At 34.5% G+C, this 25,495-nt stretch overlaps 4 protein-coding genes across 5 annotated transcripts; 1 reads left to right on the top strand and 3 right to left on the bottom strand.

Moving 5' to 3' along the window:
* The first annotated feature begins 5,491 nt into the window (after nucleotides 1-5,491).
* Nucleotides 5,492-6,669, top strand: LOC142172628 (uncharacterized). The gene is made up of 2 exons (XM_075236292.1): nucleotides 5,492-6,124; nucleotides 6,397-6,669. Exons 1-2 carry the CDS (start codon nucleotides 5,492-5,494, stop codon nucleotides 6,667-6,669), a joined length of 906 nt encoding a protein of 301 aa, XP_075092393.1.
* Nucleotides 6,670-7,911: 1,242 nt separating this feature from the next.
* On the bottom strand, nucleotides 7,912-10,831 carry LOC142172819 (putative ubiquitin-like-specific protease 1B). Of its 2 annotated transcripts, XM_075236500.1 has the most exons (6): nucleotides 10,612-10,831; nucleotides 10,346-10,528; nucleotides 10,137-10,280; nucleotides 8,985-10,052; nucleotides 8,362-8,873; nucleotides 7,912-8,279 (listed from the first exon to the last, which is right to left on the bottom strand). In XM_075236500.1, the coding sequence occupies exons 1-4, from the start codon at nucleotides 10,820-10,822 to the stop codon at nucleotides 9,826-9,828; spliced, it is 765 nt and encodes a 254-aa protein (XP_075092601.1). In that variant the 5' UTR covers nucleotides 10,823-10,831; the 3' UTR covers nucleotides 7,912-8,279; nucleotides 8,362-8,873; nucleotides 8,985-9,825. The 2 variants fall into 2 exon arrangements, with proteins under 2 accessions (XP_075092601.1, XP_075092600.1); XM_075236499.1 differs by lacking the exons at nucleotides 10,137-10,280; nucleotides 10,346-10,528; nucleotides 10,612-10,831 and having other exon boundaries at nucleotides 8,985-9,795.
* Nucleotides 10,832-11,486: 655 nt separating this feature from the next.
* On the bottom strand, nucleotides 11,487-12,765 carry LOC142172627 (uncharacterized). The gene is made up of 3 exons (XM_075236291.1): nucleotides 11,890-12,765; nucleotides 11,657-11,806; nucleotides 11,487-11,564 (listed from the first exon to the last, which is right to left on the bottom strand). Exons 1-3 carry the CDS (start codon nucleotides 12,763-12,765, stop codon nucleotides 11,487-11,489), a joined length of 1,104 nt encoding a protein of 367 aa, XP_075092392.1.
* A 1,279-nt stretch (nucleotides 12,766-14,044) lies between these two features.
* On the bottom strand, nucleotides 14,045-22,962 carry LOC107778766 (uncharacterized). Its single transcript, XM_016599068.2, has 3 exons — nucleotides 22,638-22,962; nucleotides 16,388-16,715; nucleotides 14,045-14,523 (listed from the first exon to the last, which is right to left on the bottom strand). The coding sequence occupies exons 1-3, from the start codon at nucleotides 22,786-22,788 to the stop codon at nucleotides 14,319-14,321; spliced, it is 684 nt and encodes a 227-aa protein (XP_016454554.1). The 5' UTR covers nucleotides 22,789-22,962; the 3' UTR covers nucleotides 14,045-14,318.
* Between the last annotated feature and the right edge of the window lie 2,533 nt (nucleotides 22,963-25,495).

Below are 25,495 nucleotides of genomic sequence, written 5' to 3'. Positions count from 1 at the left end.
TTTTTTTTAAAAAAAGTAAAAGAATGTAGAAAATTTAAAAAAAATAAAAAGTTTTAAAAAAAAATTTAAAAGTAAAAGAAGGTTGGAATTAAAAAATAAATATAAAGGTATCTGAAAATTTAAAAAAATTTAAAGTAATTGAAAGTAGCATTTTTAAAAGAAAAAGAAAAGATAGTGGTTTGTTTTTTAAAGAAAAGTTAAATAAAGTGAGATTCTCTTTTAAAAAAAAAATAAAAAGTGGGATTTTAAATAAGATAAAGTAATTAAAGTTGGAATTTTAAAAATAAAAGTAAATAAAGGTGGGATTTCTTTTTCTAAAAAAATAAAAGCAATTTGTAAGTGGGATTTCTTTTAATTAAAATAATAATAAAATAATAAAAAAATAAATCTGAAAATTTCGAAAATTTTGCTATAAATAGAAGAGAAAATTTAGGATGAAGGGTGGAAAAAAGAGAGGAAAAACTAGATAGAGAGAAGAAAAAAAGAGGGGGCGGAGTGAGAAGTATACACCCGATATACATTCTGGATACACTGAATATACAGGGACAGAATTCATTTTGGAGAGTTTTGAAGTTGAAAAGAATAGTTACTGTTTCATTGCCTCGCTTAAGATCTGAAATAGTCAGAACCTTCCTGCCTTTTACTTCTTCTCTATACTTGGAGTCGTTTATAGTCTCCTGGGTTTACTACTATTCCTACTGTTACTGGTCTATTCCTGTGTTGCTGGACTGTCGTTGTTGTGCTACATTGTTACTACTGTTGCTGCTTCTCAGCTTCATCTTCTCTTGTTTTCCAATACCAGGTACATGTCTTTTAAATTTTAAGTTGGAAAGAGATTCAACATGACTCATCAATGAAGTTTGAATTGAAATTCTGTTTTCTATTTGTCCAAGTTCATCAATTTAAATTTCATTTTTGTTTTATGTTAGTTAATTAGTAGTGAATTCAATTTGATAGCTATGAGCTAATTGTCTTACTTTGAAAGTTCGTATAAAGATTTGTAATAATATTAGCTCATTATCTCATTAGTTTAATCATATTAAATTGTCAAAGTAGGGAATATGGCATGAATGTTGGTCATTATTTAATTTTGTTGTTAGTTAAGTAAGAAGTGATGTAGAAGTGCCAAGAAAATTACAGTAGTGATATTTATTGTTAAATAAGGTTAAGATGGTGTTGTTGGTATATTTTTATAAGATAATAAATGTGTGTATAAACGTTGGCGAAAGGTGATATGATGTAGCTTGTTACAATGTTAAAATGTTATGAATGTTTACGATATACAGTTAAGTTGCATGTAAGGTAATTTTATTGAATTAACTTGTATAATAATTCCTTTCTTATAAACTCGATACCTATCTACCTTCATAAGACAAATTGATCAAATAATTAGGCTTATTAGATTAAAAGCGAGTATATGAGAATGAAACGAGATGTATAAGTACCAATTGCAACACTTGATATCAATGGTAATTAGAAATAGAATTTGCATTAAGTAAATCATGAAATTTTTTTTGGAAAATATTTCCTTCCTTTATGAATCATTCATTTTCAGTTTTATATGCAATTTATTCTTTGATATATATATATATATATATATATATATGTCATATTTGTTTTTATTCTTTGATATATATATATGTCATATTTGTTTTTTGTTAAATAATATTAATCATATTTTTATTCTGTCCTTTGAAATTGAATAGTTGGAATGAATATAACTTATATTCGGAAAATATAATCAACGGTCAACATTTAATAAATTGTAAATTCTTTTCAAAGAATTTAAGGGCACCTTAAATGGGAATTTATCATGATTTTCACATAAAAATGTATAGATATAATAAACAATTTGTGGAAAATCCCTAATATCATTACGAATATTTTGCACAATTAGGGATACGTTCGCGTACCCTGATTATATTTTTAAAAGCAAAAATTCGGATTATGCGTACGCGCAATTTCGAACGAATATTTAATAAAAGAATTTTTCCAAAAGGCGTTAAATCAATTTCATAAAAACCCGAGATGTACGGTTCATTATTCAAGAAAAACAAATATTCTTGATCCAACACAATTTCGAAAAATGATTGCTTAATAAATATATTATAAAAAGTTATTGTGTACACGTACGCGTGACACAAGTCCGCAATTTTTTTTAACACGAATATACGTACGCGTAATTCGATTCAAAGAAGGGTCATCAATAAGCGGTAGTAAAAACATGTAACATCAATGTATTTAATAAAATCAAGGTAATTAAGCCAATAATAAAAACAGTTAAGCGACCGTGCTAGAACCACGGAATCCGGAAATGCCTAACACCTTCTTCCGGATTAACAGAATTCCTTACTCAGGATTTCTGGTTCGCAGAATAATAAACAGAGTCATATTCTCCTCGATTCAGGGATTATAATTGGTGACTTGGGACGCCTTAAAATTCCCAGGTGGCGACTCTAAAACAAATAAACAAATCCCGTTTCGACTGTCCTTCAATTGGAGAAAACTCCCCACGCGCCCTGCGGGCGCGGCGAAAAGGAGGTGCGACAATGAGGTCCTTAAGTTATAGTCTCATGTTAAAAACTTAAGGACTATTTGTCCTTAACTTTGAATTTTAAGTTCAAACGTTAAGGACATGAGGTCCTTAAGTTATAGTCCCATATTAAAAACGTAATGACTGTCTGTCCTTAACTTTGAATTTCAAGTTCAAAAGTTAAGGACATGAGGTCCTTAAGTTATAGTCCCATGTTAAAAACTTAAGGACTGTCTATCCTTTACTTTGAATTTCAAGTTCAAAAGTTAATGATATGAGGTCCTTAAGTTATAGTCCCATGTTAAAAACTTGAGGACTGTTTGTCATTAACTACAGGAGTCCTTAAGTTATAGTCCCATGTTAAAAACTTGAGGACTGTTTGTCCTTAACTTTAAATTTTAAGTTCAAACGTTAAGGACATGAGGTCCTTAAGTTATAGTCCCATGTTAAAAACTTGAGGACTGTCTGTCCTTAACTTTGAATTTTAAGTTCAAACGTTAAGGACATAGGTCCTTAAGTTATAGTCCCATGTTAAAAACTTGAGGACTGTTTGTCATTAACTACAGGAGTCCTTAAGTTTGAAATACAAGTTAAAAACTTAAGGACATGAGGTCCTTAAGTTATAGTCCCATGTTCAAAACTTAAGGACTGTCGGTCCTTAACTTTGAATTTCAAGTTCAAAAGTTAAGGACATTTGGTCATTAACTTTGAATTTGAAGTTCACTTACACTTAGTCATGAACAAATATTAACAAACTCAATGGACAAATCAACAGTTGAGAGAAACAACGAAATAAATAACAAAATGCCTTGACATAACTTTTGAAGTTGTAATTTTGCATAGCTGTTACAAAAAATCACGCTATGCCAACAAAACAAAATATAAGTGCTTTTTCAGCAATTTACAGAATATTTCAGAACTAACCTAAACTGGCATAATTCAGATGTCACCTTTACAGCAATTTTATACAAAAATAACACCACAATTTCTTTACAACTCCTTTGGACAGAATGTTTCATTTTCACTACCATAATCATCACCAACATTTTCTGGTGGAGTATCATAACCAGAATTTCTTTTCCATTCACCATGTGCCCAAAGATTTGCAGCAAGTTCTTTTCGAAAGTCTTTTATGTCTTCGGGTTGGAATTGCTGCACGTCCTTTCCAATCATCAGCAACTCGGCAAATTTGATCAGGAATGCACCACAATCAATCCTAAGAGAAATGTAAAATATGCAGTGAATTAAACAATAAATCTTAAGTACATATAAATAATATAACAAATAATAACACGTACGATCCAGTTTGGTGTGGTGATCTTTGCCACTGTATATCAAATTTGTTGAAGACATTCCCAAAAGACTTGTGATTTTTGTCAAACTGTGAGAACTTTAGCAAATGGGGGATCATGCGTGCATACATTTGCATGTAGTTCATTCCTGCTTCATATGGCTCACTGTATATGGAATCATATACATCAATCTTTTTTTAATTCAAGTCCAATACTCCCAACAAAAAGTGTGTCACAACTTCATCATCTTCTGAAGGAAGCCGACATGGAAAAAAGATTTTGTCAACCTCAGTCCATGCAATTCCACATCTACGGCTGTCCCCCCACACATATGGTGTCAGAAATAACTGATTATCACCAGCACACCAAAACTCATCACTAGCATCTTCACTGAAATCTTTATACACAAGTGCCATATAATTATCAAAAAGAACATCAGTAGTTGTGCATCGAAAAGGATGATCACGAGGGTGGTAGCATTCCTTCTTTCTCAGATAATAGAGAGCAATGTCAATATGCTTCATAAAAAGGCAAAAAATAAAACAAATCAATAACAAATCAGTCATAAAATAATGAAAAAATGATAAATTAATAATAGAAAAAATAAATGCCTTGTGAATTATCTAACCTTATCATCAAGAACAAATTTGCTATCTGAAAGCTCAAGGAAAAACATTTTGCTACTGATTTTTTGATGATACAATTTGTTTGGTTTTTTCCTCAAACTATTATCATCAGCATATAAATCAATTTGTCCCCTGAAAATTTTGAAAATGTCAAGTTAGAATTTTGAAAACTTTAATCTATAACTTAAGTACCAAGTGTCCTTAGCTTTTGAATTTGATACTCAAACTTTAGGACTGCATGTCCTTAGCTTATGAATTTTGAATTCAAACTTAAGGACAAGAAGTCCTTAAGTTTTAAACTTGAATCTATAAGTTAAGAACAGTTAGTCCTAAAATTAGTCTTACAATCACAGAAGTTAAGGATGTAGTGAAACACATTAAGAGACTTACTCTTTTTTGCGACCTCTCCTTTTCTCCTTGCCCAACCACATAATGAATTTCTTCACTAATTTTTCATCTTCTTTGGCATAATGAAAAATACACCTACGAGTATAGGTTGATTTTATCCAACCTGAACTCTTCAGAGTATTTTGATTGTATGCCTTGGAACTTACTTCTTTTCCTTCCTTATCAAAAGGAGATTTCAACTGCCAGCTTAACTTCTTGTTCCTTTTACCTCGACCAAGTTCTTCTTCAATATTTCCTTCACCCTCCATAGTCAAAGTCGCATCAATGTCCATTAGCTTACTTGGAGGAGTAGGAGTAAGAAGAGAAAATGATGGACCATCATAACCAATACTGTCTCTCTTTCTTTTCCTTGTATATTGGTTAAGATTGTCATCATTGGTGTCCTCTTTGTTTTCCTCTGCTGGCGACACTATATATATATACGTATTCATATTAGTTTTCTGCAACAGGTCAAATGAAGAGACAAAATTTCAATTGTACATATAATAATTAGGGCACAATCAGTACATGTCTTCTCCACAGTACCTTCTTGTGTTTTTTCAAGAGACAACTTAGCTAAAATATTGAATCATTGTAGACCAGTGATTGCTATTGATGCGACTTTTTTGAAGTCAAAATATCGTGGTGTTTTAATGATTTCAGTTTCAAAAGATGCAAATAACCAAATTTTCCCATTAGCCTTTGGAATAGCAGAATCTGAAAACAACAATTCCTATGAGTGGTACTTTAGTCAGCTTCGCAATGCAATTGGGAGCCGTGAGAATTTGATTTTTTTATCAGACAGGCATCAAGCTATTGCAAATGGAATTGTAAAGGTATATCCTGAAAGCCATCATGGGATTTGCATCTATCATTTGGAGCAGAACCTAAAGCGAAGAAAGGTGAAAAATGAGGTCATAAAACTTTTCCAAAGTGCTGCAGGAGTATACAAGCGTAAAGAATTTGACATATACATGTCAGATATTGCAAATGTAGATAAGAAAACTTATTACTACTTGATGGAAGAACCACCGGAAAGATGGGCACATTCTTGTAGTCCACAACGAAGATATGACATGCTCACAACAAACATAGTTGAGTCGATGAATTCAGTCCTATTAGAAGCAAGGGAGCTGCCTATACTAAGAATGATGGATTTCATTCAAGTGAAGCTACAACATTGGTTTTATGAAAGAAGAAATAAAGCAGAAGGAACATTTTATGATGTTTCTTGTTGGGTAGAGGAGGAATTGAAGAACAGAATAGATTTAGCATTTACTTTGAACGTAAGTATTATGTTTTATGTTTATAGTATGATTTTGACATTTTTTTACATAATGTACTCACTTATAATTTTTCAACATTGAAGGTCTTCCCTGTTGATTCATGGCGTTCTAGAGTTGAAGAAGAAGGAATAACTTTCTTGGTGGACTTAAACAAAAGAACATGTGATTGTTTTAAATTTCAACTTGATGAATTACCATGCATACATGCAATTGCGGCTATCGAAAAGAGAAACATCAAGAAGTCTGACTTTTGTTCGCACTGGTACTTAAAGGAATCTTGGCTGAAAACATATGAAAGACAAATACATCCTGTAGGACATACTGATTCATGGATTGTACCAGAGAGTGTTAAGTCACAAATTGTTAAACCTCCAGATTTCAAAGTGCCACCAGGTAGAAGGCAAAAGAAAAGGCATATTCCTGCTACCGAGCCATCAAAAATAACATTCAAATGTGGTCGTTGCAGAAGAATTGGTCATAATAGAACAGTTTGTATATATTCTCCGGCACTCCATCCATTTTCAAGAAAACATAGAGAAGAGTAGAAATATACACTTATGTTTATCGACTCTTTTACGTTTTTGCTATAGATTGTATTCATTATTATTCTAATTTGAGCGGATGCCTAGATTTTCAATATTTATATCTTGTTACGTTCTTTTAATTTATTTTGAGTTCAACAATTAAAAGTTATTAACAGGAGTCAGTAAGTTCAACTTGCAATTTTGAAAATGTAATGACTGTCTGTCCTTAACTTTGAATTTCAAGTTAAAAAGTTAAGGACATGAGGTCCTTAAGTTATAGTCTCATGTTAAAAACTTAAGGACTGTCTGTCCTTAACTTTGAATTTTAAGTTCAAACGATAAGGACATGAGGTCCTTAAGTTATAGTCCCATATTAAAAACGTAATGACTGTCTGTCCTTAACTTTGAATTTCAAGTTCAAAAGTTAAGGATATGAGGTCCTTAAGTTATAGTCCCATGTTAAAAACTTAAGGACTGTCTATCTTTAACTTTGAATTTCAAGTTCAAAAGTTAAGGATATGAGGTCCTTAAGTTATAGTCCCATGTTAAAAACTTGAGGACTGTTTGTCCTTAACTTTAAATTTTAAGTTCAAACGTTAAGGACATGAGGTCCTTAAGTTATAGTCCCATGTTAAAAACTTGAGGACTGTCTGTCCTTAACTTTGAATTTTAAGTTCAAACGTTAAGGACATAGGTCCTTAAGTTATAGTCCCATGTTAAAAACTTGAGGACTGTTTGTCATTAACTACAGGAGTCCTTAAGTTTGAAATACAAGTTAAAAACTTAAGGACTGTCTGTCCTTAACTTTAAATTTTAAGTTCAAACGTTAAGGACATGAGGTCCTTAAGTTATAGTCCCATGTTAAAAACTTGAGGACTGTCTGTCCTTAACTTTGAATTTTAAGTTCAAACGTTAAGGACATAGGTCCTTAAGTTATAGTCCCATGTTAAAAACTTGAGGACTGTTTGTCATTAACTACAGGAGTCCTTAAGTTTGAAATACAAGTTAAAAACTTAAGGACATGAGGTCCTTAAGTTATAGTCCCATGTTCAAAACTTAAGGACTGTCGGTCCTTAACTTTGAATTTCAAGTTCAAAAGTTAAGGATATTTGGTCTTTAACTTTGAATTTGAAGTTCACTTACACTTAGTCATGAACAAATACTAACAAACTCAATGTACAAATCAACAGTTGAGAGAAACAACGAAATAAATAACAAAATGCCTTGACATAACTTTTGAAATTGTAATTTTGCATAGCTGTTACAAAAAATTACGCTATGCCAACAAAACAAAATATAAGTGCATTTTCACAAATTTACATAATACTTCAGAACTATCCTAAACTGGCATAATTCAGATGTCACCTTTACAACAATTTTATACAAAAATAACACCACAATTTCTTTACAACTCTTTTGGACAGAATGTTTCATTTTCACTCCCATAATCATCACCAACATTTTCTGGTGGAGTATCATAACCAGAATTTCTTTTCCATTCACCATGTGCCCAAAGATTTGCAGCAAGTTCTTTTCGAAAGTCTTTTATGTCTTCGGGTTGGAATTGCTGCACGTCCTTTCCAATCATCAGCAACTCGGCAAATTTGATCAGGAATGCACCACAATCAGTCCTAAGAGAAATGTAATATATGCAGTGAATTAAACAATAAATCTTAAGTACATATAAATAATATAACAAATAATAACACGTACGATCCAGTTTGGTGTGGTGATCTTTGCCACTGTATATCAAATTTGTTGAAGACATTCCCAAAAGACTTGTGATTTTTGTCAAACTGTGAGAACTTTAGCAAATGGGGGATCATGCGTGCATACATTTGCATGTAGTTCATTCCTGCTTCATATGGCTCACTGTATATGGAATCATATACATCAATCTTTTTTTGATTCAAGTCCAATACTCCCAACAAAAAGTGTGTCACAGCTTCATCATCTTCTGAAGGAAGCCGACATGGAAAAAAGATTTTGTCAACCTCAGTCCATGCAATTCCACATCTACGGCTGTCCCCCCACACATATGGTGTCAGAAATAACTGATTATCACCAGCACACCAAAACTCATCACTAGCATCTTCACTGAAATCTTTATACACAAGTGCCATATAATTATCAAAAAGAACATCAGTAGTTGTGCATCGAAAATGATGATCGCGAGGGTGGTAGCATTCCTTCTTTCTCAGATAATAGAGAGCAATGTCAATATGCTTCATAAAAAGGCAAAAAATAAAATAAATCAATAACAAATCAGTCATAAAATAATGAAAAAAATTATAAATTAATAATAGAAAAAATAAATGCCTTGTGAATTATCTAACCTTATCATCAAGAACAAATTTGCTATCTGAAAGCTCAAGGAAAAACATTTTGCTACTGATTTTTTGATGATACAATTTGTATGGTTTTTTCCTCAAACTATTATCATCAGCATATAAATCAATTTGTCCCCTGAAAATTTTGAAAATGTCAAGTTAGAATTTTGAAAACTTTAATCTATAACTTAAGGACCAAGTGTCCTTAGCTTTTGAATTTGATACTCAAACTTAAGGACTGCATGTCCTTAGCTTATGAATTTTGAATTCAAACTTAAGGACAAGAAGTCCTTAAGTTTTTTACTTGAATCTATAAGTTAAGGACAGTTAGTCCTAAAATTAGTCTTACAATCGCAGAAGTTAAGGATGTAGTGAAACACATTAAGAGACTTACTCTTTTTTGCGACCTCTCCTATTCTCCTTGCCCAACCACACAATGAATTTCTTCACTAATTTTTCATCTTCTTTGGCATAATGAAAAATACACCTACGAGTATAGGTTGATTTTATCCAACCTGAACTCTTCAGAGTATTTTGATTGTCTGCCTTGGAACTTACTGCTTTTCCTTCCTTATCAAAAGGAGATTTCAACTGCCAGCTTAACTTCTTGTTCCTTTTACCTCGACCAAGTTCTTCTTCAACATTTCCTTCACCCTCCATAGTCAAAGTCGCATCAATGTCCATTAGCTTACTTGGAGGAGTAGGAGTAAGAAGAGAAAATGACGGACCATCATAACCAATACTGTCTCTCTTTCTTTTCCTTCTATATTAGTTAATATTGTCATCATTGGTGTCCTCTTTGTTTTCCTCTGCTGGCGACACTATATATATATATATATATACATATTCATATTAGTTTTCTGCAACGGGTCAAATGAAGAGACAAAATTTCAATTGTACATATAATAATTAGGGCACAATCAGTACCTGTCTTCTCCACAGTACCTTCTTGTGTTTTTTCAAGAGACAACTCAGCTAAAATATTGCGTGCAGCGTTTTCTTTTTCTTGCAATTCCACATTTTCTTTATCTTGCAGTTGTTCACCATGATCTTTAGATGCTTGGTTACAAGATTCTGCAAAAATATTTACAACAGCTAACATGTTAATAATCTTTAATTAAAACAAACATATATAAAATTAAAAAAGCACTGCCTAACCATTTTCAATATCCAAGATCATTCCAGCTACGTCATCATCATCACATATTGCATCTATAGATTTGGAACCAATCTCACTTCTGCCTATGTCTTGAGATTGTAGTCCAGTTTTCTCTTGATACTGCACTCCAGCTTCTTTGCTTGCTGCTTCAAAAGATACAATATATAATAAAATAAAGATACAATATATAATGCAAATTTTATCTAACCTTGACTGGCACAAGTTTGAACTCCAAATTTTTCTTTGTATGACAGCGGTGTAGAGAGATCATACGTTCCTTCTAAGCATTTGCATACAATCTCGCTGACACTTATCCCCAATGGACTTGTTAAATCCTCCTGTGATTGCAATCCACAAACTCTACAAATTTTCTCCGGCACTCCACAAACTTCTGCATGCACATGCATAGTTTATATGTATTAATCTATTGAATATACATTTCAACGAAAATAAAAATCAAAATCTATAACTAACCTTTCCCAATATCAGTAACATTTTCAGTTTCATCATATAGATGTGCATCTCTAAATTCTCTTTCATACTGACCCTCTGCATGCACATCCATATAATCACGTTCAACACCACCTGCATCTTGGTTGAATATGCCAGTACGCTCAGTAGCACGACAATGATCATCAACTCCATATTTTCTAATTGGAACACTAGATTCTCTATCTGTGTTCATCTGATCAGCTTTCCTAAACATGTTCATCAAAGTATCAAGCTTTGATCCTAGAGTTTTCTTTAAATCCTGAGAAAGCAACTAAGTTACAAAGAGAAGGACATGTTTAAAACTTAAGGACAGACAGTCCTTAAGTTTGTCTTAAAGTTCAAAACTTAAGGAAATGCAATCCTTAAGTTTGAACTCCAAGTTCAAAAGTTAAGGACAAGAAGTCCTTAACTTTGAATTCCAAGTTCAAAACTTAAGGACATGATGTCCTTAAGTTTCATTTCAAAGTTCAAAAGTAAGGACATGCAGTCCTTAAGTTTGAACTTAAAGTTCAAAACTTAAGGAAATGCAATCCTTAAGTTTGAACTCCAAGTTCAAAAGTTAAGGACAAGAAGTCCTTAACTTTGAATTCCAAGTTCAAAACTTAAGGACATGATGTCCTTAAGTTTCATTTCAAAGTTCAAAAGTAAGGACATGCAGTCCTTAAGTTTGAACTTAAAGTTCAAAACTTAAGGAAATGCAATCCTTAAGTTTGAACTAGGCAATCCTTAAGTTTGAACTCCAAGTTCAAAAGTTAAGGACAAGAAGTCCTTATCTTTCAATTCCAAGTTCAAAATTTAAGGACACAAAATCCTAAAGTTGAACTAACTGAAATTACCTTGATTTCGTTCTCAATCGTTTATTCTGATACAGCAATTTTCTGATTAACTCTGGTAACTTCTGCTTGCAAATCCTTCTTAAAACTCTCTGATAATCTCTGAATCAAAAAACATAATATAAAAAAAGGTGTTCGTAAGCAAGAAATAATCAAATAAAAAACTAATACTATTCAAAGGCAGAAACACATACTCTAACAATTTCCTTAAGTACGCCTTCGTCAAATTGTGTGGAAGAAGACCTTGAGCCTTGATCTTGTGAAACTGGCTCCTCCACACAAAGAGGCTGTGTATCTTCTTCTTCCACGGGAATAAAGGGTGACACCTCAATCAACTTAAACACCTATTATATAAGAAAAACTAAACATAAGTATACATAACTAAAACAAATAAACAAAAAAAGAGATAGTAATTACATTAACTTACTTTTTTATTATGGAAATATTTTCTACAAAGAGCATCAAATTGTGGAGACTTCATTTCAGAATAACATAACATTCGAGGATAACCAACTTCTTTGAAGTTCACAAATTGTTTCTCTTGGAAAATAGGAAGTGCTTCCATAATCCAGACACAAAACGCAAAAGGAAAGCCAACTAAAGTGTAGCTATCAATATCTTTTTCTTTCTCTTTCTCCTTCTGAACATCATTCTCATTTGATTTCAAGCAACTCTTCAATGATTTTAATAGCGTCTCATAAGCAAGAGAGCCCCAGTTGAAGGAAGCGCAAAGTGCATCATCGTCAACAATTTTCATTATTTGCTCCGACACATTCCTATTTTTCCTCTTGCCCATCAAAACCGACTCAACAAAATAGAGTGTTGCCAACTTCAAAGCATCATCATCACTGCCAGCAAATGATGAAGTTGTACCATGTGGGCGACTAGAAATAAAACTATACAAATCAGCCAACTCAATTTTGTCCTTTCCAGGGAAATAGACTCTTAAAAGCCTATTCTCTTTCTCATTTAAACCTTTCATGTCAAGCGACGAATAAGACTTCAAACCAGTAATAATATGGAATGCATCACGAGTAAACTTAATATCGCGGTCAAATACCTTGAAGGTCATCGAATCAGGTTCATTACTAACAATTTCAGAAAGCAAGACACAGTGCATAAGTTTACCCGAGAACTTCACACTTTGTAATCTGAAGAAGTTGCCAAAAATGCTTTCCCTCAATTTCTTCCATTGGCTATTCGACAGAAAACTTTTAATTGTTTCCTTATATTGAAAATCTCCTTTCCAATATACCAGAAAATTAAGCCAATCGTCAAAATCAAACAAATGATCGCCTTCCATTATAACACTAGAAAAGAAGGAAAAACAAACAAAGATTAGGACTTAACTTAAAATTTCAAGTTTAAAAGTTAAGCAAATACAATCCTTAACTTTAAATTTTAAGTGCAAACGTTAAAGAAATACAGTCCTTAACTTATACTTTCAACTTCCAAAGTTAAGGACACTTAGTCCTTAACTTCAAGTTTCATGTGCAAAAGTTAAGGACAATAAGTCCTTAACTTTAAATTGTAAATGCAAAGGTTAAGGAAATACAGTCCTTAACTTATACTTTCAACATCCAAAGTTAAGGACACTTAGTCCTTAACTTCAAGTTTCATGTGCAAAAGTTAAGGACAATCAGTCCTTAACTTTAAATTGTAAGTGCATAGGTTAAGGAAATACAATCCTTAACATATACTTTCAACATCCAAAGTTAAGGACATTTTGTCCTTAACTTCAAGTTTCATGTGCAAAAGTTAAGGACAATCAGTCCTTAACTTTGAATTCCAACTACAAAATTTAATGTCGTTTCTTCCTTAAATTTAATAAACACAGTTAACTGAAAATTCATAATCACAGTAAGCTTATGAATTTCTACAACTATTTTTATGAAATATACCTACATAATCAAATATATTGAATCAACCACAAACACATTTCAAATTTCACACACTAAAAATTTATCAAAAACAGAATCACACAAAATATACAACACTGAATCAACATATAATGCTAATTTTTGAAATTTCACACATACTTCACACGGCATTGAACCAACTTACAAATAAAGAAAAACGAAGATGACGGAGAAGATGACGGAGAAGATGAAGATGAAGATGACGGAAGATGAAGGAGCAGAAGTTTAACTGAGATTGCAATTTGAATACGAGGAAGATGAAGAAACACAGAACTCTGAACGAATGAAATAAGGGTTCTCGTCGATTTTGGGATTATATAAGAAATAGAGAGGGTAATTGTGTCTTTTCCCCCTTAGTAGTGGCTATTTTTGATAAGCATTTTAAATAGTGGATAAAAATTAAATACACCCTTATTTAGTGGCTACTACACGCCATTTTCACTGAATCTTTCTTATAAATGCAGCAGAAACTCAGTAAATTGTGCCTCTATTTTCTATCTTCATTTGTATTTCTCTCCTTCATTATTAATCCTTCATTTGCTAATTGCTAAAATAATCTGTTTGTTCCATTCTGATAGAGGAAAAGGTGGTCACATGGGAAAATTATCAAATGTGTCCCTATTTTAACCGCTAGATCAAAAAATAAATTGAGAAAATAAAAAAAGAGATCTGGAAAACTAATAAATAAAGTAAATGCCATACATGCCACACGCTGGTTCCTCCTATTCAGTGTAGCATGACCTGTTCTTAGAGGAAACTAGTCGGTCTACTGAAGATTGTTGAGCATAATATAATAGTCATAAAGTTGAGCAACCATTAATTACAGAATTGGAAGGAAAAAAAAAGAGTGATTTTACATTGCTTTTCTTAATTTGAGGTAAATATCCACTAAAATTCTAAGCTTCACAGAACAGATCTGTTGGCTGAAGACCGATCCTTATAGCACAATGAGTTTTCTGTGCACATGACCTCCTGCCGAACCTACTTCTCCATCGTGATCGTGAAATATAAGGGTCAAAATACCAACCAAACTTAGCACTGAACCGACGAGGAGCTTGTCATAGCGTTCCACCCAGTGAAACTTGAGTTGACTTGCACCGTAAAATGATAGAGCCACCAGTGAGGTCATCACAGTTATGGTGCTGCAAGTGAAGTATCAACTTAGTGTTGACCATTCAGGATATTTGGATAAATCAAAAGAACTCCCCAATGGGATGGTAGTCGGTGAATCTAATGACAGTTAAATGGGCGCAATTGAACTACAGATAAACTAAAATCTCCCTCTCCTAAGAAAAACTTAGATATGTAGTAGTCGGTGAATCTAATGACAGTTAAATGGGCGCAATTGAACTACAGATAAACTAAAATCTCCCTCTCCTAAGAAAAACTTAGATATCAACAAATTCAACCAGCGTGAACGGGCTTTCATTGTAAGAAAGGGAAAATTTAGAAGTATACTGTATATTAAGTTATCAACCACCGGAGGTACTAAATTTCAAGATTACATCCTGGAGCAGTAGTTCCATAACTAAAATTCTCGCGGAGGTATTTTCTGAAAGTTTAGCAATTTGCAGCAGAATGGTCCAAACGGATTTTGGATGAAGGTTGAAGGAATGAAAAACAAAAACACTAGCATCCTCGTAATTAAGGTGAAGCACAGCTCCCCTCATGACAAGGAACAACATCCCGTCACCACTTCTCACAGTCCACAAAACATCAAGCACTAGTGTTTTTGCCTCCGTTGGGATTTGAACCTAAGACCTCATGGTTCTCAACCCACTTCATTGACCACTAGGCCACACCCTTGGGTGCCGGCATGCCCTGAAATAAGTTTATAGAGCCCCAATACTTACATAGTGACTTCAGTATAATACAAAAGCCACGGGAATTAAAATGGACCAGGCGTCTCTAAAACTTATCTTATTTCAAGAAGGTAGATGGATCAGTTTGTTAAAGCTTTTAAAAATCCTAAGTTGTTGAAGGCATGTTCTTTTTATTTTTTTCACCTTTGGGTAATGAGCACAAGCAAAATATCCTCTTTGAATTCTTTTGATAAAGTATCTTCTCTGAATTCATGACAGAGGGAACCCCATGATCGACCGAAGCGAGGGTGGGATAGATAAAGGATCAAGCTAAAGGGACATATCACCATCTAAACCCACTAATTCCTCCCACCCCCTTATTCCATATCCTTTTCTCTAAAAAGATCAAGTTATTTTGCTTCTATTCTTTCTCCAGAGTAACCTTACATTTTCTCAATAAGTACTTTTTATTCATAACCATGGTGTTCGGGCCAATTTGCGTGCCTTGGCTAATTCCACGGAGCACTTGCTACCTCTCACTAGCACAAGTGTTGGGTAACTCCGTCCATCAAGGCTTGGCCAGATGGAAAGAAATCACCTAGTGTTTTTGCCTCCGTTGGGATTTGAACTTGAGACCTCATGGTTCTCATTCTACCTCATTGACCACTAGGTCACACCCTTGGATATAGACGTGCACTGAAATACGTTTCTAGAACACAATACTTACATGGTGACTTCAGTAAAATACAAAAGCCACAGAAATTAAAATGGGCCAGATGTCTCTAAAACTTTCTCATCATAAGAGGTAGATAGTTCAGTTCATAAAGCCTTTAAAAATCCTAAGTTGTTGACGGCATGTTCTTTTTATCTTTTTCACCTTTGTGTAATGAGCACAAGCAAAATATCTTCTCTGAATTCTCTTGATAAAGTATCTTCTCTGAATTCTTGATAGAGGGATACCCCATGATCGACCGAAGCGAGGGTGGGATAGATAAAGGATCAAGCTAAAGGGACATACCACCATCTAAACCCACTCTTTCCTCCCACCCCCTTATTCCATATCCTTTTTTCTAATAAGATCAAGTTATTTTGATTCTATTCTTTCTCCAGAGTAACATTACATTTTCTCAAAAGAAAAAGCAACAAAAAGAGTATGTAATCCACTTATATACAAAGTATAGTAGAAATTTAGAAACAATAATACCTGAATAACAGAACTATGATCGCAAGCACCATCATGGATTTTGAGTTTCCAACAGCAAGAAAAACGGGGAGAGTGGTTGCACAAGGAGACAACGCAGGAACAAGGATAAGCCCTGCTACGGCCATTTTCTCCATAGGTTGATTGTGTGAGTGGCAGTGACCACCCTTTCCGCGAAGAAACAAGATAACATAACTACCACCAAGAACTATAAGCAAAAGGGAAGCCAGTTTGTGCACTGTTTCCTCGCCAGCAATTGTGTTTGTTATCGTTACTGCCGTTATGCCAAGAATTGAAGTGGATATTACATGTAATACTGCTCCAAATGCAGCTGTGCACAAGAGCAGTCAAATTAGTATCACATGCATGAATCTAAATAAAGGTACTTTAACCGAAATTTTAGTGCTTTTGAGGTACTCCCTCCATCGCCAAGAGTACTTGATTTAGTGTCCAATTGACTAATCTTGTGTTGCTTTCTGATAATAATACTGTCTCTTTTTTTTCAAAAACTTGTATATTTGAAATACATAAAAGTAGTACCAATCCAAATTTCAGAAGTTAAAACTTTCAAGAAAATATTTGAAAAGTTTGTGTCCAAAGAAGACGTTGCTTTACTTTCGAAATACTAATTAGTTCAAATAATCAAACCGCCAAGACGAAAGGAGTATAAAACTCTTGAATTATTCCAAATTTTTAGTATTAGAGAAAAATGCACTTTGGGTGGTGAAACTCAAATTTATTATCTTCATAAATTCAATCAATTCAAATAAAATTAGACAATGATCTAAAGCAGTGTTCCTCGAATACGGGTGTGGACACCCAATATAGGTGTGGATCTAGAAGTCAAATTCGTCAGTACCTAAATCTTAGGGTTCAAGGATATGGATAGGAATATGGATACGAGTGTTAAGATACAACCAATAAATGTGTATTATGACATATATAAGTATATATTTTGACAATTAACTGAAGTTATTAAGTTAAAACTAGTATAAGTAAATTCTCTCTAAACACTTATTTTATTCATAAGTTATCTCGTACAATAGCAAAGTGTTCTAGTACTTTAAACAACAACAACAACAACCCAGTGAAATCCCACTAGTGGGGTCTGGGGAGGGTAGTGTGTACGCAGACCTTACCCCTACCCCCGAAGGAGTAGAGAGGCTGTTTCCGAAAGACCCTCGGCTCAAAAAGACAAAAAGACAAAAAGACAAAAGAAGACAATATTAGTAACACCACAGAAATAATATGGAAGAATATATATATATATGAAAAATAAGAACAACATGAAATCAAGAAGAATGATACAAAGCAAAAACAAAATAATGTCCCTACCAAACTAGTTCCACAAAGTTATGGCATAAGACAAGACTCAACTACCTCTTAGCCTACAACCCTAATACTCGACCTCCACATGTTCCTATCGAGTGCCATGTCCTCAGAAATATGAAGCATCGTCATATCCTGCCTAATCACCTCCCCCCAATACTTCTTAGGCCGCCCTCTACCTCTTCTCAGGCCCTCCGCAACCAGCCGTTCGCAGCTCCTTACCGGAGCATCTAGGCTTCTCCGCTAAACGTGCCCGAACCACCTGAGCCTTGCTTCCCGCATCTTGTCATCAATGGGAGCCACACACAGCTTCTCCCGAATAACATCATTCCTAATCTTATCCATCCTACTATGTCCACACATCCACCTCAACATCCTCATTTCTGCTACCTTCATCTTCTGGATATGTGATTTCTTAACTGGCCAACACTCACCCCCATACATCATGGCCGGCCTAACCACCGCTTTATAGAACTTACCTTTGAGTATCAGTGGCACTCTCTTGTCACACAATACTCCAGATGCTAACCTCCATTTCATCCATCCTACCCCGATACGGTGTGTAACATCCTCGTCGATCTCCCCTCTCCCTTGGATAACCGACCCAAGGTACTTGAAGCTGTCTCTACTCAGGATGACCTGTGATTCAAGCCTCACATCCACGCCCACTTCCCTCTGCTCAGCGCTGAACTTACACTCCAAGTATTCCGTCTTTGACCTGCTAAGCTTGAAACCCTTAGATTCAAGAGCTTGTCTTCAAACCTCCAGCCTCTCGTTAACACCGGTTCGCGACTCATCAATCAGAACTATGTCATCGGCGAATAGCATGCACCATGTCACATCCCCTTGAATGTGATGTGTCAACGCGTCCATCACCAGGGCGAATAGGAACGGACTGAGCGCAAAACCTTGGTGTAACCCCATAACAACCGGAAAATCCTCAGAGTCGCCTCCTACTGTCCTAACCCGAGTCTTTGCCCCATCGTACATGTCCTTAATCGCCAAAATGTAGGGAAACGACACGCCTTTTGCCTTCAAGCTTCTCCAGAGAACTTCTCTAGGAACCTTGTCATACGCTTTTTCTAGGTCAATAAACACCATGTGCAGATCTTTCTTTCTATCTCTGTAGTGTTCTAGTACTTTATGTGTGACATAAACACAAAGTTAAACCAAAAACCAAATCAAACTATACTTCTTGGCCATAGGTGCAGTCAGAGCACCCAAGTCAGGTTGACCAAATCCAATGCAGATCAAACACCCACACGCAAATCATGTTGGATCAACACAGGTGCAACAAGGATCTTGAAGGATCTGAGCAACATAGTCTAAAAGTATGTTCACACTTGAACCTAGACTTATGTGTAATTACTAAACAATAAAATATTAGATTATAAATTTTGGAGGAAACTAACAACTACCTGAAAGGAGGAGGATAAAAAGGAGGAAATGTTATATAATACTTCACAGGCATTAGGCTTTAGCGGCAAATTTTTAGCAGTCAAGTCATGCATCTTTCTCGGAGTTGCACTAAGCGATGCTCAGAAAGTATTTCTTTGAATTAGGTCTCATCATTGCTATAAGTAGCGGAATTACACGCTTACTACAATTCATAAAGTCTAGGGTCAAATAGTCGAATAATTACAGTTGTAGCAGAATTGGTGAATAATGAAATCTTCTGCATCAAAACCAGATCCATCGAAAGTAGCACAACGCAAATTTAGGGATGGCAGTGGAGCGGGGCGGGCATAGCAAATTTGAAAACAGCCCCGCCTAGCAGCCACAAAACCCACTCCACCCACCCCGCATAAGTTTTATTTTTCTTTTTTCTTTCATTTTCTTATTTAACTAAGACAAATAAGTTAAACAATTTGTTATTCTGTAAAATAGAGAGGTTATTAATTACATTACTAATATACTAATAAAACTGAAGCATGATTGCAAAATATATTCTGAGCCTCATATTCGTTATTCTGCACCTACTAATATTCTGTAGTTGCAAAATATATACTAATATTAGTATAAAAGAAAAACAAACCAACGACTTTGTTAGGCCATGAATTAATCAATTCAATTGTCACAATCTAGAAAAAAATCGTCATACACTGAATTAGTATAATTGGGTCTTGCAAAAATGAGTTGATAATCCCACCAAATAACACAAAAAATAGAAACAAAGAAAACAGTTTTCAACCCACAAACCGCACTACACTGCTTGAAATTTTTCCAAAAAGGCAGTCAACCCGTCCCGCCCCATTGCCATCCCTAAAGGCAGTAGCTCTGTCTTTCTCACGCAGCTTAGTATTTTTTATGACGGTGATCTCCAACCCAGCTTGCACGCACCTTGACCATTTCATCGGGCACCTGCTACCTCTCAATGGCACAAGTATTGGGTAACTCTTCCCACCAATACTTAGGCGGATGGGAAGAAATCACCTAGTGTTTTTTGCCTCCTCTAGGATTTGAACCTGAGACCTCATGGTTCTCCACCCACTTCATTGACCATTAGACCACACCCTTGAGTGCTCATACATCTCAGTATTGTTAGCACGAATTTAAGTGCAAAAAGGAGAAATGCGCCAATATTTACTCTACTGTATCTTCAACCATTAGGGGCTGCAAGCATCTAGTTGTCAAAACACAAATGTATCGTGATCTAATATTACTATTCAGTATAAACTCAAAATTCTAATAATGCTTATCAGCAAATTGTTACTCAAAATTCTAATAATGCTTATCAGAAAATTGTTACTCCTGTTGATCTGCCTATGTCACAAGGTCCATGAAGATGTAAACCAAGATTAATAGGGCAAAAGATTGACTCAAAAGCAGATCTCTACATCAGATGGAGCTCGGATTGACGAATACACACACACACAAACAGAGTGTTCCTTGGTTAAATGAGAAGGGACGATTGATCATTTAGAAAGATCATGTGAAGCTTAAGACATGATTTTAATTGTCCCACGTAATGCTTTCAACCTAAGAAGCAGCTTAACTCACAAGTAATTAGGAGTACCAAACAACAATGCAAGAAAAACTTCCAATCTAACTTGCAAAAGATCAAGAAAAGCTGCAGGCGCACCTGCTCTAAGGCAACATGATATTGGAGAAAATTTTCAAAACCCAATCCCTTATGTTTATAAGGCACAGCCATCCTCGATTGAAGTTATATACTTATAGTTCTACAAAAGAGGTAAAATTGACAGTACTCTATTCTTGAGGGAAAAAGGTAAGGATCTTCTTGTGGTACAAATATATTAACTACTTTCACCTTTATAAGAAAAGTAAATTTAGCAAAGGAGAGAACTTTATGTGAACATGATAGGGAACATACTAGTATCAAATTCCTGTGGAAAATATAGAAAGCAGGATAGGATATTTGAGTAATGCTTCACTCAGTCGGCACATTGATTTATCTTGAGAAAAGGACCTAGCAGTCATGTTACCCAGAAAAACTGGAAAATATCATCTGATTTCTCCTTTTTCAATGACCATAACTGTTGAATAACAGGTAAACTGTCAAATTTCTCGTTAAATCGACACTACATCATGGGAAAGCTGAAGCTCCATGTGAATGACTCTTCTTTTTGTTAAGTGAATCTACTATCTAAATATCTTGATTCTTACGCATGTCCAAGTCTTAGGAAAGAATCACAATTAAATTTCAAACGCCCCTCCTCCTTTCATTGATGCTACTGGAAAGTACATAGTTTGAAGATTAGACTTCATTTATTCAAATATCAGCATTTTTAAGCAAAAAGAAGGTATATTCTCCATTAGTGAGCCCTCTTTTAACTCTGCCTTCCACCAACAATCTGCTCAAATCATTAATTTTTGCAACAATTTAAGGTGAATAACTTCAAAGCTGCATGACATGGAACAAACACTAAAAGCATATCCCTCTTCTACCTTAGGCAAGAGCCCATCTGCAGAACGTGTAGAAGATGATACTGATATGAGAGGTTTTTCTATGACTACCTTCGGCTAAATATTCCCATTTGGAATATGTTATCTCCACATAATACTCTTCATTTTCATGATAATCCTCTACTTGTGAAACCTCTTTTACTTAGCCCCAAAGGGATCATCTCTAAAAATATCAGATTTAATCCTTTAGTTATACAAAATAAGTTAAGGAGCTTAAATAACTTTCCCGTCCAAAGTTTATAAGCTGGTCAAACTAGCTAATAAACACTTTTTGCCTTATTTATGTGTTTGGCAAACACCAAAACTGCTTGTACACATAAAAACTAAAATAAAAAGTTCTTATCAACAACTTTTTACCAAACACGCTTACTTTTTTTTTAAGTTTCACCACTTCTATCTAAACATGTAAGTGCCTATTTAAAAAATCAGATTCAACACCTTAAAAAGTATTTTTCAGCACTTTATACTTATCAGCTACCTTAAAAGTGTTTTGCTTATCTAAACAAAATAAGCTCCAATGCTTGATGTTTATCACCTACTTTTAATCAACTAACTCAAATGGGCTCCAAGATTTTCCTCGTCTGCATCCAAACTTCTGAGAACCAGGTTGTCTTTTTTAAGTTTCAATAATGAAGACAATAATGAAATCAGCTAATACAACTTATCCATATAAAAAGTCCAAATTCCTCCAGCTTGATTGCAGAAAAGTTCCAAGCTATCATGGAAGTAAGTGCAAAATGTAGTAAGGTGATGATCTCAGGTGTATCTACATTTTGTGCTTCTATAAAAAAATCCCACAAAACAAAATAAACTAAGCAAGCAATAGAAACACTCATTACAGCATCAAGATTCAAATTTCACATGTCAAAATCAAACTTTATCAATTTCCTCTTCATTTTACCACATAATTCCAAGAACCTAAATCACAAATCATCGAGATCTACAGAAGAAAGAAATATAAAACTAAAGAAGAAAGAGAGAGTAGGTAGGTACTGACTGACAAGAAGTGTACGAGAGAGAGTCCATTTCTGAGCTCTGCCAACAATGGAGAAAGGCAACCAATGCGTAGGGATGAATGAATGTAAGAGTGATACGGTGGCAATGCCTCCGATTGTGGAAAGATCTTCTGCGCTGAACCCACTTTCCATTTTACTAATTCACGACCACCCAACTCTAAATCTTGAATTATTTTGGAGATCCCAGAATGTATTTACCAGGGAGGTTGCTCTATATTACTTTTGTGTTGAAGCATTTGTTGTTCTGCTTTTGGGATTTTACTTTCCGATGAACTGTATCTTTTTCTCACTTGAAATTTTTGGGTAAATTTTACCTTTATGTTTGTATCAACTTAATATACTTTATCATTATTAAGTAATAGTTAAATGAAGTTAAAAAAATATATTAATTGACCAAGTTAAACAATCTCTCCCTGTCTCAAATTATATGTCATGGTTTCTAAAAATAATTATCTCAAATTATTTATTATTTTAAAAATTCAAGATAAAATAAATTATACTTTTTCTATTTTACCCTTAATAGTAATTATTTTCGATAAAAGAGATAGCGCATAAATAAAGAGATCATATCTTAAGACATAAATAAGGGTAAAGTAGTCTAAAATTCCTTCTAATTAATGTTTGTAAAAGAAAAACACGACAGATAATTTGAGACGGAGGGAATATAAAAGAACGTGTGACATAGGGTTGTTCATTTGGATCAGATATCCGAAATCCGAATCGATCCGTTCAATTTCGGATTTCGGATTGGATCGGATTTCGGATTGTGTTTATTAAAATTTTGGATTTCGGATCGGATTCGGATTGGTATAATTTTAATACGATCCGATCCGATCCGAAATCCGAAATTATTAGGGCATATAAATACTAAACTTTAATTTCGGACAATTAGTACTTCCTTTACATTTTCCTCCAAGTTATTACCTTTACAATTGATAGATTTATCTATATTGGCACCATAGTGCTCTCATAATTGTAGAAACGTGAATTATTTTTTACTACATTGCCTCTTTTACAAAGAAAATATACATATGAGTTTGCAACTTTGAGGCATAATAATCAGATCCGAAATTCGAAAATCCGATCCGATCCAAACTTTAAAATATGATCCGATCTGATATTAATTCGTCGAATTCAGATTGCATTTTCTAGAATCCGAAATACGAAATCCAATTCGAAATGTGCTAAATCCGATCCGATCCATGCACATCCCTAGTGTGACACGCACATATCATATTATCGTGCGAAAAAAATCAGAAATAGTCATATTTTAAAATTAGTAATTGAAAAATAGTCACATTTTCATGTAAAGGTAAAATCTGAACAAAAATATTCTTAAAATTTTGAAAAAATTCCAGCATAATATGTCGGAGTTCGAAACTTTACATATGAGATTCCAGCATAATTTGATGAAATTTCATAATATGCTAGACTTCCAACATAATATAGTGGAAGTTTATATGCATGGGCTCCATAATCCAATATATTATGCTGGAACTTTCCGTGTTTTAGAGTTTCAACATAATATGCTGGAAGTTTATATGCATGAGTTCCATAAAAAACTCCATAATATGCTCGAAGTTTATATGCATGAGTTCCATAATCCAGCATATGATGCTGGAACTAGGGCTGTGCACGGATCTGATCGGATTTAGCACATCTCGGATTTGGATTTTGATTCTAGAACATGCAATCTGAATCCGATCCGAATTATATCGGATCAGATCGAATTTTAAAGTTTGGATTGGATCGAATTTCGGATCGTATTATTATGCCTCAAAGTTGCAAACTAATATGTATAATTTCTTGGTAAAAGAGGCAATACATTAAGAAAAAATCATGTTTATGCAATTATGAGAGTACTATGGAGCCAATATAGCTAAATCTAGCAATTGTAAAGGTAATAACTTGGATGAAGATGTAAAGGAAGTACTAACTATCAGAAATTAAAGTGTAGTATTTAAACATTGCCTTATAATTTCGGATTTCGAATCGGATCAGATCGTATTAAAATATACCAATTGTAACGACCCAGCCGGTCGTTTTGAGCTTTTGCACTTCGCTCGCTAGTTCTCGGGCATGACTAGCCTCGCGTGATGTATTATGACTTATGTAAATCGTCGGTTTTGGATTTCAGGGTAATCAGAATGGATTTGGAAGAATAGTTCTCAGTTTGAAGCTTAAAATTTGAAAGGCTTGACCAAGTTTTGACTTGTTAGTATATGATCTCAGATTTGAATTTTTATGATTTGGTTAGTTCCGTTGGGTGATTTAGGACTTAGGAGCGTGATCGAAATGTATTTTGGAGGTTCGTGGAAGGTTTAGACTTGAATTGGCGAAAATGAAAAGTTGGCATTTTCCGGTTGGTAGTGGAAATTTTGATATCGGGGTCGGAATGGAATTCCGGAAATTGGAGTAGGTCCGTTGTGTCATTTATGATGTGTGTGCAAAATTTCAGGTCATTCGGATGAGGTTTGATAGACCTTTTGATCGAATTCGGAATTTGGATGTTCTTGGAATTCATAGGCTTGAATCCGATGATTATTTGATGTTTTGATGTTGTTTTGAGTGTTCCGAAGGTTGGAAAAAGTTTGAATGATGTTATGGGATATGTTGGTATGTTTGGTTAAGGTCCCGAGGGCCTCGGGTGAGTTTCGGGTGGTTAACGGACCAATTCTTGGTCTTTGAGAGTTGCAGATTTTCCTTTTGTTCTGTTGCAGAGTTTTGTTCTTCGCGTTCGCGAGAGGGCCTCGCGTTCGCGAAGGGTTGTTGAGAGGGGCAACTGGTTTGTTCTTCGCGTTCGCGATGCAAGTTCCACGTTCGCAAAGGTTCCTGAGTT

Source organism: Nicotiana tabacum, chromosome 18, assembly GCF_000715075.1.
Source record: "Nicotiana tabacum cultivar K326 chromosome 18, ASM71507v2, whole genome shotgun sequence".
NCBI classification, from domain to species: domain Eukaryota; kingdom Viridiplantae; phylum Streptophyta; class Magnoliopsida; order Solanales; family Solanaceae; genus Nicotiana; species Nicotiana tabacum.
Note: the sequence above shows the minus strand (reverse complement) of the source record. Positions and strands in the feature narration are given on the sequence as shown.

Coding starts and splice junctions, on each gene's coding strand:
- LOC142172628 (XM_075236292.1), top strand. CDS start 5,492: ATGATTTCAGTTTCAAAAGATGCAAATAACCAAATTTTCCCATTAGCC. Junction 6,125..6,396: donor ATTTAGCATTTACTTTGAAC/GTAAGTATTATG, acceptor TGGTACTTAAAG/GAATCTTGGCTGAAAACATA.
- LOC142172819 (XM_075236499.1), bottom strand. CDS start 9,032: ATGTTTTTCCTTGAGCTTTCAGATAGCAAATTTGTTCTTGATGATAAG. Junction 8,874..8,984: donor AATTTGTTCTTGATGATAAG/GTTAGATAATTC, acceptor CTTTTTATGAAG/CATATTGACATTGCTCTCTA. Junction 8,280..8,361: donor TCACCACACCAAACTGGATC/GTACGTGTTATT, acceptor CATTTCTCTTAG/GACTGATTGTGGTGCATTCC.
- LOC142172627 (XM_075236291.1), bottom strand. CDS start 12,765: ATGGAAGGCGATCATTTGTTTGATTTTGACGATTGGCTTAATTTTCTG. Junction 11,807..11,889: donor AATATTTCCATAATAAAAAA/GTAAGTTAATGT, acceptor CTTATATAATAG/GTGTTTAAGTTGATTGAGGT. Junction 11,565..11,656: donor TACTTAAGGAAATTGTTAGA/GTATGTGTTTCT, acceptor TTTTTGATTCAG/AGATTATCAGAGAGTTTTAA.
- LOC107778766 (XM_016599068.2), bottom strand. CDS start 22,788: ATGGAAAGTGGGTTCAGCGCAGAAGATCTTTCCACAATCGGAGGCATT. Junction 16,716..22,637: donor CTCTCGTACACTTCTTGTCA/GTCAGTACCTAC, acceptor TCTTGTGCACAG/CTGCATTTGGAGCAGTATTA. Junction 14,524..16,387: donor ATCATAGTTCTGTTATTCAG/GTATTATTGTTT, acceptor CTTCACTTGCAG/CACCATAACTGTGATGACCT.